Here is a 14,079-nt window from a genome sequence, read left to right as displayed (position 1 = left end):
TTTTTCAGCTACCACTTTCTTTAGAATTTGGCAGCTGGAAATCAGAGAGCAAGCCAAACTTTGGATGTGTTCGAAACCCGAATTTGCATCTGCATTTTAACTTTTTTAATGAGCCGAACCAGAAGCCTGGATCCAAGCCTCCTGAGCTTGGGCTGGTCTGGCTCTGGCTCCAGACTTTGAAGTTCCCACCAGGCCTAGTTGTAGCTGACGTCATGTATTTTTACAAGTGAGTAAGCCCAGTTAATAGGGTGCAACCACAAACTTAGAGGGGTAGCTGAAGGCACTGGCAATATGGAGGAGCGTATTGCCTTGTGGAGCCGCGCATCATTATTTTTGGTGCTTCAGTCTTTAAGCAGCAATGGTAAGTCCGGCCATGTGTTGAGTTGGCCTTGTGGTTATCTGCTCTCAGTGCCCGTTTTAAAACTACCTTGCTCCCACTGCTGCTTCTTTAAAAGTAGAGGTGGCCTCTATTCTGAGGAATACGGTGAAGGTGAGCCACGTGCCTTCTCTGATGCGCTGCGGAAGCGGGGGAGAGCAAGCGGCATGCCCCTCATTGGTCGGCGGGTTAGTGAGGTCACACGCAGGGGATCATGCTGATTGGGTTAGTGACGTCATACGCAGGCGCTCCCGGCGCTATCGTTCATTGGCTGCGGGTGGCAAGCACGCGGCCTCGGCGCGGGCCCGGATTGGCTGCGGAAGCCGGGACGCGGTGACGCCACAGGCTGGAGGGATCCGGGCGGACGGCGCGCCAGGCGGCTGAGCGGAGCGTGAGTGAGCGGCCACCATGAGCAAAGCGCACCCGCCCGAGCTGAAGAAGTGAGTGCGGCCGCGGGGAGGGAGAGGGGGTGATCCGGCACCGCCCGGGGGAGCGAGCGGGGACGGGCCCCGGCCCCGGCCCCGGCCCGGGGCAGGGGGCCCCATTTCAGTAGGGCCCACCGTTATTGCCGCCTCCGCCTGCATCCCGGCATGCACTGCGCGGCCCTTCTGCGCGGGGGGAGGGGCTGAGGCCCATTCTGTGGTACGGCCCCCTGGGTTAGCCCTGCCCCCCCCCCCCCGCGCGGGCATGGGGCACGCGCTGCCCACGGGCGCAGGAATCTCCCGGCCGGGTTCTGGGTCCCCTCCCCCCCCCCGTCTGTGCGGTTGGTTGTGGGGGGTGTCCCCGCCCCCCCCTTGCAGAGCAGCACCGCTCTGTGCCCCCCCCCCCCCCCCCCCCCCCCCCGCGTGCCCGGCTGCTGCTGTGCGCGTGTCAGGGCGACTCCCGCCGCCCGTCTTAACGCGCCTCTCTCCCCTTGGTTCTTCCAGGTTCATGGACAAGAAGCTGTCGCGTGGGTGACTTCCCTGCCTCGCTTTATTCCCAGCCTAAGTATCGCTTTCCCGTTCCCGTGTGCAGGTCTTGGGGTGGCCGCACTCAGCGCCTGGGTGGTTAGCCAGAGCACAGCCCCGAGGCGCAGTGCACGCCGGGTTAGCGGGCGTCCTGCGCCTGGCGCTCACACTCGTGTTCTCCGTGCCGCTGTTTGCCAGCGATGCGAACTGGATGTGTACTGTCCTACCAGTCTGTTCACCCGCCAAGTACCCCCCAGCGCTTTGCAAAACTGGTGTCCGCTTTTGCATTAGGAAATAGGAAACGTTCCAGGGCAAAATATATTAATGTTCTGCCCTGATGCAAGCTGGGGAGGTACCTTCATGGACCAGTACCTAGAATGCTAGTATCCAAAACAAAGGTGAAGGAACAGAATGATAAGTTAAGGAGCTGGTACCAGCTAGCTAGTGGGTTGGATTTTAGTTACTTATTGAAAGCTTTGTAACTTGTGAACTCATATTATAAATGCTGCCAGCTGAAATCTGTATCTTTGGAACACATCTTCTGTGTAAGGTGAACATGCTGCAAGAATTTGGCTTCCCAGGGGGGTACATATCTCTCTTTTTCATATTGTACTGTTTTGTCTTGAGACAAGAGGATTGGCTAATATTTCTTGAATGTTTTTAAGAAGTGTAGAGTGTAGTCAACCAATTGGTTACACCTTTGAGTCAATAGCTTAAACCTGCTGGGTTTGTGCTGTTTTCCAATGGAACCTTAATAGAATTGTGCAGCATACAGTAGCAAAGAGTTTTAATACAGCTGGATAATGTATGTGGGACCATAATAGGTAGCTTTGGAGGTTGCTGTGTTTGTCCCTGTTGGTCAAAGTATAGCTGAATAGCAGAAATAGGACTGCAGGGTGCCAAACATGCTAATTGCATTGGTTTCTGATCTCCAGTAATGGCTAGTATGCAATTACTTTTGTTTGCAACCTCATAAGAGAATGCATATTAAGGACATTTGTATGATTTTACATACACATTTGGCAGACTAAAAATATTCTGTGAATCTTCAGTCTCCTTTTAAAGAACTGAGTAACAACAAAAATGGTTTTGTCCAGATGGCTGCACCTCTACAAACACTTCTCATGGCTAATGCGTTAATCTTGTTTGTACTGTGGCAGGGCCTAAGGACCCCAATAATAGCCTCACTTTAAGCATTTGTACAAGCACATAACAAATAGAGGAGTTTACACTCTCTGTATAAGATGATCCAGAAGGGTACAAGGTAACAAAGCATGACAATCAGTGGTCACAACTACCTTACTACTATGAAGCTTTAATGTAACTTACCCTTCAAAATGCAGGAGTAATTAAACCTGCAATATCAGCCCACAATATGCTAATATTGGCCACCTTTCTCATTATTATACTTCATTTTTGCCTATGAAGCCTGTGGCATGGGGAATGCTAGTTCTAATAAGTGATTGTCCTTTCATATGTGGTATGCTTAAATAGTTTTTTTCAAACCATCATAGCATTAGAAGATCATTCTAAAGCTCCCATCTCTTTGTAATCATGAAAATTAAGTACTACAGCTGCATGCCAGTAACTTTTTTTTATTTACCAAATATTTCTTCTAGTGAAGTTGAATGGTGGCCGACATGTCCAAGGGATATTGCGAGGGTTTGATCCCTTCATGAATCTAGTGATAGACGAGTGTGTGGAGATGGCACAAGGTGGACAACAAAACAATATCGGGATGGTGGTAAGTAGAGACTCTTCATCCCTGTTGGGATGGTATAGGTTGGAACATTTTTAGAGGAGGAGGCTTTATTTCAAACTCTTTCCCCACCTGCTGCTATAACCCCAGTGTCCTGAGGAGCACCATTTTGCAGCAGCTAGAAAATGTGCCTGAACAAGCTGAATTCTAGGACATTAAGACAGTTCACACCATACCTGGCACTGAATAATCACCGAATGGCTTATGGGTCAAAGTTAATTGCTGTTCATGTTTACAGAACAGCTAATCTGGAGAAATATATGTGCTGAAAGACCGCTTCCTAACTGGGATTTTTTGGTAGTCTTAAATCCTCCTGATCTTTGTCCCATCTCTAGTTCTGCAAAACTTCATTGGTTGTTATAGAATTCTAATCTTTTTATATTCCCTATTTTTAGGTAATACGAGGAAACAGCATCATTATGCTGGAAGCCTTGGAACGAGTATAGATTAACCTGTGAACTCCTGCCTTGTGCTGTCATAAACCTCCTCTTAAGTCTAGTTGTCCTGTTTCCTAAAGAGTATTCTTCAGGAACTGTGCATTCCTCATGTAAACTTATTTTTGTTAAATAAATTTTGTTATGGTTAACATAACTTGAGTAAATGAATTCAATTTCCTCTTAAAACTGGTGCCAGTTGCCTGCGGAAATATCTTGTGCATATTCCAGAAAGTTTTGGCTCTTGAGTGCAATATAAGTAGCTGAGCCTTGTAGGAATATAGTGCTGTGGTAGTACAATAGCTGTACCTTTTTATTTGATCATTCTATTAATACACAAACTTTCAGGCCAGTCTGACTAGATACTTTTTATCTTTCCCTTCCATTCTTTCAAGTGAAAAATGTCTGGGAACAGGTCTCAACAGCCTTCACAGCAGAAAAAGGCCAGAATCGTAGACTGCGAAACTTTTCTTGCACTGTTACTAGTAGCACTGCATTTCAAACTGCCTCTTTCCCATCCATTTTGGCCTATTTTTAAATGTCTTTAGGGCAGAAAGGTCCCGTATTACTTACCTTTCTCCTGAGTCGGGTGGGGGAGGATTTAGCCTAAAAGCATATGACCAGATCAAAAACATTAAACATGGTTTGACTTATGTCGTGGTAAGATCAATAAATCTACTCCATTGTGGTGGTTCAAGCAGCAGTGTATTTACTGTCGTGGACAACTATAACTCAGCAAGGGGTTCCCAAATATTTTTAATAAACTTAACATCGATTAAAAATTCTCAAACAAGACTTAGACCACCACTCCAAAAAATGAAGTCGTGTCTATCATGATTCCAGCCTTGTTTGCCAGTGTAGATGATAACATGTACAATAGATGAACTGCAGCGTGGGCAGTTTTCTCATCTATTTCGAGATAGTGGAGTTACAGCAGCAGATAATTGGGTCTCTGGCTGTGGGATTCATATCTTCATTTTAGTACTGAGGTGCAAAACCTCTCTAAAAATGAAATCCTTTACTATGCTAGGGCTTGGCTGAAGCATTTGCCTCAACCCTTTGCTTTATAAATAGGTGCACCTATTTAATTATACAAAAATAAAAACTAGTTCCATTATGCCTGAATAACTTTCAGAGACATATTGACTACTACTACTGGAAAAAGACTTTTAAAAAAAATCCTGAAGACAGAATATGCCAATCCTAAGGATCTTCAAACGATTAAACTATCACTATCTAGTATTAACATAAATTTTTAAAAATGATTGTACAGAGACTTGAGAAACTTTCCTTGCATGAAAGAGGAAGGTTCCGTGGCTGTAGAGAAGAAGGCACAGACATACGACTCATGGAAGCAAAAATGATGGCATAGGTCTAAAAAGTAGCAAGGTTGGCCAATCTTCCCAGGAAATGCATCCACTGTTTAAAGGATGATCAAGCCCCTGATGCAGCTTGCCGCTCAATACCACTCTCTACTCTGGTAGTTTTGAAGAAATTTTTATCTATTACTTTAAGCATAGAAAATTCAGCTGGAATGATATTCAAATCATGTTAAGCAAATGTCTTTATGTTGCTAATAAGAATGCAGATTAGTAAAAGTGAGTTTAAAAAGCACACAGTTCTGAGAGAAATGCAAACAATAAAGAAGGCATAAATAGTGGAAGGCAATCTTATGAGAAATCAATGGGCCTAATCACATCCATAAGCGTTTGCAAGCTCAGGATCCTAATCAGTTTCAGGTTATTAGCGTTGCAAGGATTTAAAGCCTTTGGGAATAATTAATGGCTGAAGAACAAGTGTTGATTTTTTTCAATAAGGACAAGTGAAGTATTTCCATTAAGTTTATTTTTACAAAATAAGAGCCCCAAATTAAAAACATCATTATCAATGGTTTTTAAACCAAATTCCTTTTTGATAGAGCACTTTTAAAAGATTCCTTTTTTTTAAGAACAGGGTTGGAGGTTCTTTCCCTCCTGATGTCGTTTCAGCAACACATTGCCTGAGGGTAGGTGAAGGACTATGAAAAGGCGCAAAGTAAAACCGAAAACAATATTCTTGGTTTTTGTCATCTTAGCTTTTGTAGCCGATATAAAAGTTTCAATCAAATGTGGTATTTGTCAAATTAATAGTGCTCAACTAGGCACCTGGAATTTCTGTTGAAATTACATAGTAGGTAGAGTTATAAGTAAAAACCAGCAATATAAATGTATGCTAAGTATTGAGTATCGCTTTCTTTAAGCTACTTTTGGACTGCAGCTTACTAATTGGTTAAAGCAGCCTGATTTTGAATAAGCAACTGATCACTGAAAACCCTGTATTTCTACAAACAGTGCATAACTGATCTGGAGTTCTGGTATGGTATTTAAAGCAAATAAGATTTAGTTAAATTTGTTAGATTTACTGTGCTTGATAAGTCTGTGAAAGCTACCCAGAATTAAACACCCATACACAACATTTAAATTAGCCTGACTTGTAAAAAAATGTCTCTAGACCCCCATTTCCTATAAGCCAAAGAATTTATACAAGATGTGCAATCAAAAGAAATGAGACATTGCTTACAATTTACAAAGTAAAAGCCTGAAATTATTCTAATTCTCCCTTTCTACTGCATGGCCGGCATATCTTTGTGATTTTACTGACAGCTGACTTTCATAACGTTTCTATTGCCCCCCCAACCACTTTGATTAGTTAGGATTCTATTCTATTAATGTGCTTATCAGCATGTGTAGCATTTCTACTATCTCCCATTCTCCTGTAGCCCTCTATATAATTTTTCATTTCGCGCTCCTCTTGAACACTCTCCTGGATGCACTCATCTTAAAAGCATGCTTTAAAACAAATTACAGTAGTGTTTAATATATGCCGTGTCAGATCACTATTGAGGCCCATTTTTACTGTGTACTTACACTGTCAAAAAAGTAAGTTTCCAAAGGTGGTTGGGTTTTGCAAGAGGGATATCAGGATGGCGCAGCATTGGTTGGAAAATATCTGAGTGGCAGCCGCCTTGAATAAACTTTAAAAAATACAATTGCACTTCTTTGTGGCTGTGTTCAGAGCCGCATATTAATCTCAGCCGGGAGGAGGCCACATTCACTGTTCAGATTATATTCCGGGTTTGTGCTGCAGAACCTAATACTGCAGATTTGGCTGTTAAGGTTACAATAAAGCTGGGAGGACAATGATATAAAACAGTGTCGTTACAAAACATGCACATGGACCAAAACTGGTCCACACTTTAATTGGTTTTGAAGATTTCTTTTTTTGGGGGGGATTTAATTTTAATTCTTACTAAATCACACAGTCAACTGGAAATTTAGGAGAGGAGTTTTCAAAGGGTAGGCCATTCTGCTTGCATAAGACCCCTTTGGCAACGAAAGCAATTGCTTAAAAGGAAATCTGATATTAGGAAACCATGGAATTAATTTGTACTCCACTTAACATGGGTTAGCAGTTGGAAATGAGGTGAGCCAGTAACATGTGAGCAGACAGCCACTTACAAGCTAGTTTCAGAATTTGATTTTCTCATTTAAAAAAAAAAAAATTAAAATGACTAGTATGCCTGGCTCTACATCCATCTGCCATTTTCCTATATTTAAGAGTTTCTCCCTCCCTCATTGCTGTATAAAACCCTCACACAAATCACAGAACTAAGGCCTGTAGCCTGCCAAATACTTAATCACATGCTTAAGTGTCTGCAAGATTGGGGCCTAACTGATTACATATAAACAGGTCCTGATTCAGGAACATATCGCTATTCAGGACTGCACTTAAGCACGTGCTTAGCTTTCAAAACTTGCTGAAGTGCTTATCTTGAATAGGCATGGGCTTTAGCACATGCTTAAACGCTTTCCTGAACTGAGGGCAGAATATATAGGGGAAGGATCAATTAAAAAATCTGACACCTCTGGAATTTGTCCATCTTCACTATTGTGATAGGTAACATTTGTGATGAGTGCATCGGGCTACAGAAAAAATATTTCCATATATTCATTTTTAACAGTAAAGTGGGCAAGAAAGATTTAGCCTTTGATCAATTCCATCATACATTTCTTCTGGGCAATCGAAACTCTTCCATCAGCCACAGCGTTTTGTGGCTCATATCAGCGTGAAACTCATAACTCTGTTTTGAGTTTCTCATTTAAATCCTCCTGGTCAATCATGTCCATGTTTCCATTCCAGTGATGGTAAGAAAGGAGAGCTGCATTTTTGGCTGCTATGGCGCTCATCTCCATGGCACTTGCTGCCCACTCTATGCTATTAAGGTAGTATATTCTATCATGGAGGATTAGAGGTGGGCTTTTCTTGGGGACAGTGTAATGCGGGTAAGCCAGCCATTTCTTTTCTTTCACAGAATCATAGGATGAGAAAAGCAAACTGATTTGCTCTTTGGTAAGAGATTCTTTTGAGAACACTTTCCAAATAGCAGGTCCGATCGGTTGCTTCAATTCCTCTTGTCCGTTTTGGACAGGAGATACAACACTTAAACTGTTGATAAAAAGTTTGGTATTTTCTGTTGTGAAAATGCCAGATAAATGAAAGTGGGACGGGTCCTTGTAGCCAAAGAAGGATGCATTTATGCACCCATGAACAAAAGTTGCCACCGTCTGATGGTAATGGTTTGAGACCTCTGGGATGGCAGGGTTAAAGTTCTGGAAAGTGATGCTGGACATTTTACGATTCAGGGGTGTAGCAATGAGAACTATATCATACATGGCTGTAGCAGGCCCTGATGTAGCATTGTAGCTCACTTCATACAGCTTAACTGTACCTCCTGAAAAAAGAAAATATTTAAGAAAATGTAGAATTCTCCTGGCAACAGGGCATGAGTGTAAATCTTTTTTTCCTTTTGTAAATGAGAATTGTTTTGGTGGGGAAAGCAGAGGGGAATTTTCGTTATGGGGCTAAGAACTTTTGCTTCATATGTTGCACGCTGGATCCTTTACTGAAATAATCTGACCAGACCCCTCCTCATATTGATCTTTGTAGAGAAAATGGAAAACTTGAAGTACACCCAGAAATTTTGCTGTTGGTGTAAATGTTTTTCATTTACAGTAATTCACTGACTGCAAGTCAATTGTTTTGTGCTAATTTGTATAGTCAAGATTCTTCTTTTAGTTATTGACTTATATGTCTATGTTGCACGCTGGATCCTTTACTGAAATAATCTGAACAAGTTTTTCAGACTAGTGATTTTTGGGTGCCCAATTTGATCCCGTATAAGGAGCCTAAAAATCAGACGGGCCGTATGTGAATATAGTGATCTGAATACCAGATGTTCCCACTCTTGAGATTGGCATGCAAATGTTTCAGCATATGCCGATCTCTAGTTTTGAAGGCTTTGCCTCTTACTTCCAAAGAAAGCGAGTGCACCTCACCTGTGCGCTTGGGCCGCGTTCTCTCCTCTACAGAAATAACCGTGCCAGAGATGAATTGGGCTTTGGAAGCATAAAGAAGGCCAGTGCAGACGAGTTTGTTGCCACCTTTTACTGACCAGAGTTCAGAGTTTACACCTGCCAGAGACACCGCACCTGCCAGGGAAGAGAATGAAATTCCAAACACATTGTCCTAACATCCCATTCACTGAATTAGACGGGATTGATCTTCACTCAGGGCTGCTAGAATGGTAAAGTGGAGTTAAGAAAACTATAGGACTGCGACTGGAAAGTGACACACAAAACACGCTGAAAAATAATGGTACCAAATAGCAACTGAACAGTTTGCTTTCCTATCAAAATATTACAGTGAGAAAGTTACTGTTGAGCAACGGAAGTAATTCCCCTTTCCTTAGGGGCCTTTAAAGCCCACCCAAATCCGGGAAGCAAGAAGCTACGAATGAAACCAGAATTTTCACTGTAACACAGCAAAGATTACAACACCCAGCCCTTTAATGATAGTTTCATCTGTCAGCAGAAACAGATACGTAAGCTTGGGAAGACAATTAAACACTCACCTACAAAACCATTAATGTTGGTACCTTGGCCGTAATTGATTCTCATTGCCGGAGTAACTACCTCATTGATAAACTTCTGGGAGAAGCCAGCTTTCTGCATAGTCTCATCAATGGTCTGATTCAGCATTTGGATGAAGTCATTCCCTCCGAGTGCATGAAGCAAGCCCTCTGTGCTGCTGAAGGCATAGTCATGAGACTGGTAGCGGTAGATTCTTTATCCAAAAGGAGAAAGACATATAAGTCAATAACTAAAAGAAGAATCTTGACTATACAAATTAGCACAAAACAATTGACTTGCAGTCAGTGAATTACTGTAAATGAAAAACATTTACACCAACAGCAAAATTTCTGGGTGTACTTCAAGTTTTCCATTTTCTCTACAAAGATCAATATGAGGAGGGGTCTGGCCACTTTCGATTTTGTCTCTGTCCCACTACTCCCTCTTGACAACTGAGATCAGCTATGGTGCTCTTCCCAATAGTCCTTGGAGGTTCGTTCTTGGGAACTGGAGCCAAGGGATTCTCAATGGAGTGCTTCCAGTGGTGGGACCATCAGAATCTCTGAACCTTTATAACGAGGCTCATCTTTCCAGCCAAACCTTAGCTAAATACATTTACAACTAAAAAAAAGCCCTGTTGTAGCTTTTCATAATTTTTCTGACTTCTTTCCTAGTGGATGAGTACTTTTGCTCACCGCAGGCCGTTACAAATCAATGCCTGCTTCTGTGTTTTATGCGCCCAAATGCCAGTGTGATGGACACAACATTAGGGCAAATTGTACTGATGGTCCCTTTCGCACAAAATGATATTGGCTGGATTACATTGTATCATGTACAAGTGGTGATTGCTGTGTTTGGGCTTACTGTTACAAAGTAGCACTGTTTAAACTCTAATCCTGTTTTAATTAGAACGGTTTAAAAAGTAAAAAGAGCAGGCAACAAAAACTACTTATAGAGATTACCCCACTGCCATGAGAAAAGAGTCCTGGGTTGCCCTCGCTATAGTGCGACATACTGTCATAGGAAAAAAGACCCAGAAAGATCACAGGAGAGAAACAGAAAGAGGGGCAAGAAAAAAACTGAACTACCCCATCTTTATTAATATTTTTTTCCATAGCATTCATCACCACTGATAGTATCTACCAGTTTTTTATCACTGCAGTAGGACAAGTCATTTAGTTCAGGCTTTACAGATTACATCATTACCTCATAAATTTATCCAAGATATCTTCCACCCACATGTTCATTCGCAGTGGGTTGAGTCCATAATGCCAGAGAAGTTTCAGAATGTTGATAATGTACCAGCTACTCTCCTCAAATACAAACTCATCTCCATTGTAAATGCCCATAAGGCCACCATGGTTCTCAGGTACAGACAGTCCTGCAAAAGGGAGACATATCTACCATAATCTAACAGGGCTTGCTGGCATAATTTCAAAAGGAACAGGTCTATCTATTGCACTGTACTGCTTCGGGAAGCATAAAAGGTGCAACAGTATGAACAATGACAAGTGCAATAATTCTGATGTCTCAGTTCAAACTGTCTATCTAGATTTTTATTATTTCCTTTTTAAAATCTTAGCAACAAAGCTGCCTCTGGAAAATTTGAGTAGTGCCCTAAGAGTGCAGGAGTTCAAAATGACTTCCTCTAAGATTATACCAGGATTATTTGAACTCAAGTAAATGATAATGTAATGAGCAGGATCGTGTGTATGTTCAGTATTGTCCTTGGCTGGATAGAATCAAAGCTACTCAAACAGGTCCTGAGTTGCTAACAGAGATTCCCTTTCCGCTCAAGCACCATGGCCCTGTGTTTTGTATTGGGAAGCTATGAGTTCTAGCCTACACGTGGCTTTGATATTGAGATTGGCTGTGGTGTACAGTATTGCAATAACTAGGAAGTGCATGGAGTTGTTACAATACATTTCAATATTTTGCTGTGGTCATCCCACTTAGTCAAGAGGACAAAAACAGTACCTAAAAACTTAGAAGGAACAAAAGGATCTTGCAAAAAAATTTAAAAACAGAAACCAAGAGGTCAAAACCCACCCAAAATAACATCCTGAGTAGTACACGATTGGTTTTGTTTATAACAATCAACAAACTGAAGCTTGCCAGCCTCAAAACCAAGGAGATGCTAAACAGTTTTGTTAGCTGGGCAGATGTGATGGAATACACCCCTGTATTCACATCCAACACAGTATTGTATTTACTCTTCAGGAGAAACTCACATACCTAGCTCCTTGACAAAATGCTTCATATGTAGGTTAAGGGGATGGATGATGGATCCTCCTGCTTCATAGTCTTTTCCTTCCACATTTATAGTAGCCAAACGGCCTCCCACTGTGCCTTTCTCAAACACATCAATCTGTAGGTCTTTCCCAAATTTCTGGCGTAGAAAATAGGCTGCTGATGTGCCCCCAATACCAGCTCCGATAATGGCTGAAGAGACATTTTAGAAGGAAGTCATTTTAGTTCATTTCCGCAGATACATTCCAAGTCTCTGAATTCAGGCAGCTCTCATGTTAGTGTCAGTTGTGGCTCTCTTCCTCCAGCGCTGTCTCTATCGTTTGGACTATGGGGACTTAGTTGTTTTCATTTTAAGGGTAGAATTTTCAAAACTGCCTACGTAACTTGTGCGTCTCAATCCATGTGCTTTTGAAAATCCCACCCTAAATTCTTTAAAACCACAGCCCTTCAGCTGCATATTAACTGGGGAGAAGCAGGAAACTATTCCAAAAGCTGGTCTACAGTAGAGAATTGTCAACTTAACTATGCCACTCAGGGGTGTGACAAATCCACACCCCCTGATACCTAGCTATACTGACCTAACCCCCCCTCCCCCCAGTGGAGACAGCGCTAGGATGCCAGAAATGTTCTACCACCTTTCGGGGAGGTGGGTTACCCATGCCGATGGGAGAAGCACTCCCATCCGTGTAGCTAGTATCTACACTGGAGCACTACAGTGGTGTGGGTGCAGCCGCGTAGTTGTGCTGCTGTACCATTTTAAGTGTTGACAAGCCCTTGGGCTATTCAGACAACAACACACTGATATGTTGTAGGAGGTACTAGTATAATACATTCCTGACGGTTTGCGTGTCACTCTCTAAGGACTGGCCTAAACTGGAAAGTTAAGTCAACTTAGCTACATCACTTAGGGGTATGAAACTGCTGGACTATAGGATCCAAAGGGCAACAAAGTTAATACATAACTCTGAATCCAGCAAGTATTTCAAAGCTCAGTAACAGACTCACATGAACTTCAAAACCAGACAGCCAGCCAACATCACATGGGTTTCACCTAGGTTTTTGTTACAGACGGACGGGAATTCCCCTGTCTATGAACTGTGGGGCATTTTCTGAATGTTGTGGCTACCTATACGATTCTGAAGAAGAGAGCTGATATCTCTGGAAAGCTTATGTCTACGAATATTAAATGTGTTAGTCTTTAAGGTGCCACAGGACTCTCCTTGTCTTTGCTGTACACAGACTAACGCGCCTGCCCGGCTGGATCTATAGGATTTTAGTGGGTGGATGCAAAACCATGGCTCCTGCCTGCTCAAAACGCCAGGCTGCTCTCGGATAATTATGTTTTTATGCACACTGCCTGTGTGCTGACAGTTGGCTTGAAAGACAGGGTCTGAAAACAGGATGGGGGATCCGCCTGGCAATAGGTAGGAGGGGGGATCCGGCTGGCAGTAGGTAGGAGGGGGTAGGATGAGGGATCCGGCTGGCAGTAGGTAGGAGGGGGTAGGATGAGGGATCCGGCTGGCAGTAGGTAGGAGGGGGTAGGATGAGGGATCCGGCTGGCAGTAGGTAGGAGGGGGGATCCGGAGAGTGGGGGATCCGGCTGGCAGTAGGAGGGGGATCTGGCAGGAGGTAGGAGGGGGATCCGGAGAGTGGGGGATCCGGCTGGCAGTAGGAGGGGGGATCTGGAGAGTGGGGGATCCGGCTGGCAGTAGGTAGGAGGGGGGATCCGGAGAGTGGGGGATCTGGCTGGCAGTAGGAGGGGGGATCCGGAGAGTGGGGGATCCGGCTGGCAGTAGGTGGGAAGTTTATGATGCATCTGCCACCTCCAGGCGCAGATCGCAGACCCCACTCCGCGAGCAGGAGGGCGGGAGAGCCCGAGGCCTGAGGCCGGGCTGGCTCTGCAGGCAGAGGCTAGGTGAGGCACCCCCAGCAGGGGCTGCACGGACCCCGCTCTGCTCGGCCCGGTCCCTAGCCCCGGATGTCCCCAGCGCTCCGCTCGCCCCCCAGTGCCTGTCCGCCAGACCCCGCCGCTGCTGGCCCCAGCAATCGTGCCGCCGATCCCCGGCATCCATCCCCCCCGCCGCGCCCCTCGCCCCGCGCTCACCGATCCGGCCGGGCGGCTGGCGCAGCTCGCTGGCCCGCGGCGCCCCCCGCCAGAGGCAGGCCAGGAGCAGGAGCAGCGCGGCGGGCAGGCGGCTCCGCATGGCCGCGGCGGGCAGGGCTGGCTGGCTGCACGGCGCTCCCCTCCTTCCCTCCCCGCGCCGCCGCGATCTCCCCGGGCGGTGGCTGGGTCGGGGGGGGGCGTGTCCGTGCGCAGCGCTCGCTGCCCCGCTGCGGTGGGGAGAGGCCGGAGGGGGACCAGGGG

At 44.5% G+C, this 14,079-nt stretch overlaps 2 protein-coding genes across 4 annotated transcripts; one reads left to right on the top strand and one right to left on the bottom strand.

The window, feature by feature from the left end:
• Positions 1-680: 680 nt before the first annotated feature.
• On the top strand, positions 681-3,673 carry SNRPG (small nuclear ribonucleoprotein polypeptide G). 3 transcript variants are annotated; one of them, XM_067532351.1, is made up of 4 exons: positions 681-816; positions 1,303-1,325; positions 2,943-3,067; positions 3,478-3,673. In XM_067532351.1, the coding sequence occupies exons 1-4, from the start codon at positions 785-787 to the stop codon at positions 3,526-3,528; spliced, it is 231 nt and encodes a 76-aa protein (XP_067388452.1). In that variant the 5' UTR covers positions 681-784; the 3' UTR covers positions 3,529-3,673. The 3 variants fall into 3 exon arrangements, with proteins under 3 accessions (XP_067388452.1, XP_067388453.1, XP_067388455.1); XM_067532352.1 differs by lacking the exon at positions 681-816 and adding an exon at positions 927-1,018; XM_067532354.1 differs by lacking the exon at positions 681-816 and having other exon boundaries at positions 1,303-1,363.
• A 1,671-nt stretch (positions 3,674-5,344) lies between these two features.
• PCYOX1 (prenylcysteine oxidase 1) lies at positions 5,345-13,967 on the bottom strand. Its single transcript, XM_067532356.1, has 6 exons — positions 13,819-13,967; positions 11,700-11,906; positions 10,671-10,845; positions 9,467-9,678; positions 8,892-9,044; positions 5,345-8,287 (listed from the first exon to the last, which is right to left on the bottom strand). The coding sequence occupies exons 1-6, from the start codon at positions 13,916-13,918 to the stop codon at positions 7,629-7,631; spliced, it is 1,506 nt and encodes a 501-aa protein (XP_067388457.1). The 5' UTR covers positions 13,919-13,967; the 3' UTR covers positions 5,345-7,628.
• Between the last annotated feature and the right edge of the window lie 112 nt (positions 13,968-14,079).

Source organism: Emydura macquarii, unplaced genomic scaffold (assembly GCF_026122565.2).
Source record: "Emydura macquarii macquarii isolate MOO-44397 ecotype Brisbane River unplaced genomic scaffold, CSIRO-AGI_Emac_v2 contig_3278, whole genome shotgun sequence".
NCBI lineage: Eukaryota > Metazoa > Chordata > Testudines > Chelidae > Emydura > Emydura macquarii.
The sequence above is the reverse complement of the archived record's forward strand: the minus strand, read 5'-3'. Positions and strand labels throughout refer to the sequence as shown.

Excerpts from the sequence above, each read along its gene's own strand:
- SNRPG (XM_067532351.1), top strand. The coding sequence starts at position 785 with ATGAGCAAAGCGCACCCGCCCGAGCTGAAGAA. Across the intron at positions 817-1,302 it reads CACCCGCCCGAGCTGAAGAA|GTTCATGGACAAGAAGCTGT; the intron begins GTGAGTGCGGCC and ends TGGTTCTTCCAG. Across the intron at positions 1,326-2,942 it reads CATGGACAAGAAGCTGTCGC|TGAAGTTGAATGGTGGCCGA; the intron begins GTGGGTGACTTC and ends TATTTCTTCTAG.
- PCYOX1 (XM_067532356.1), bottom strand. The coding sequence starts at position 13,918 with ATGCGGAGCCGCCTGCCCGCCGCGCTGCTCCTGCTCCTGGCCTGCCTC. Across the intron at positions 10,846-11,699 it reads GCATTTTGTCAAGGAGCTAG|GACTGTCTGTACCTGAGAAC; the intron begins GTATGTGAGTTT and ends TCCCTTTTGCAG. Across the intron at positions 9,679-10,670 it reads ATCTTGGATAAATTTATGAG|AATCTACCGCTACCAGTCTC; the intron begins GTAATGATGTAA and ends TTTTGGATAAAG.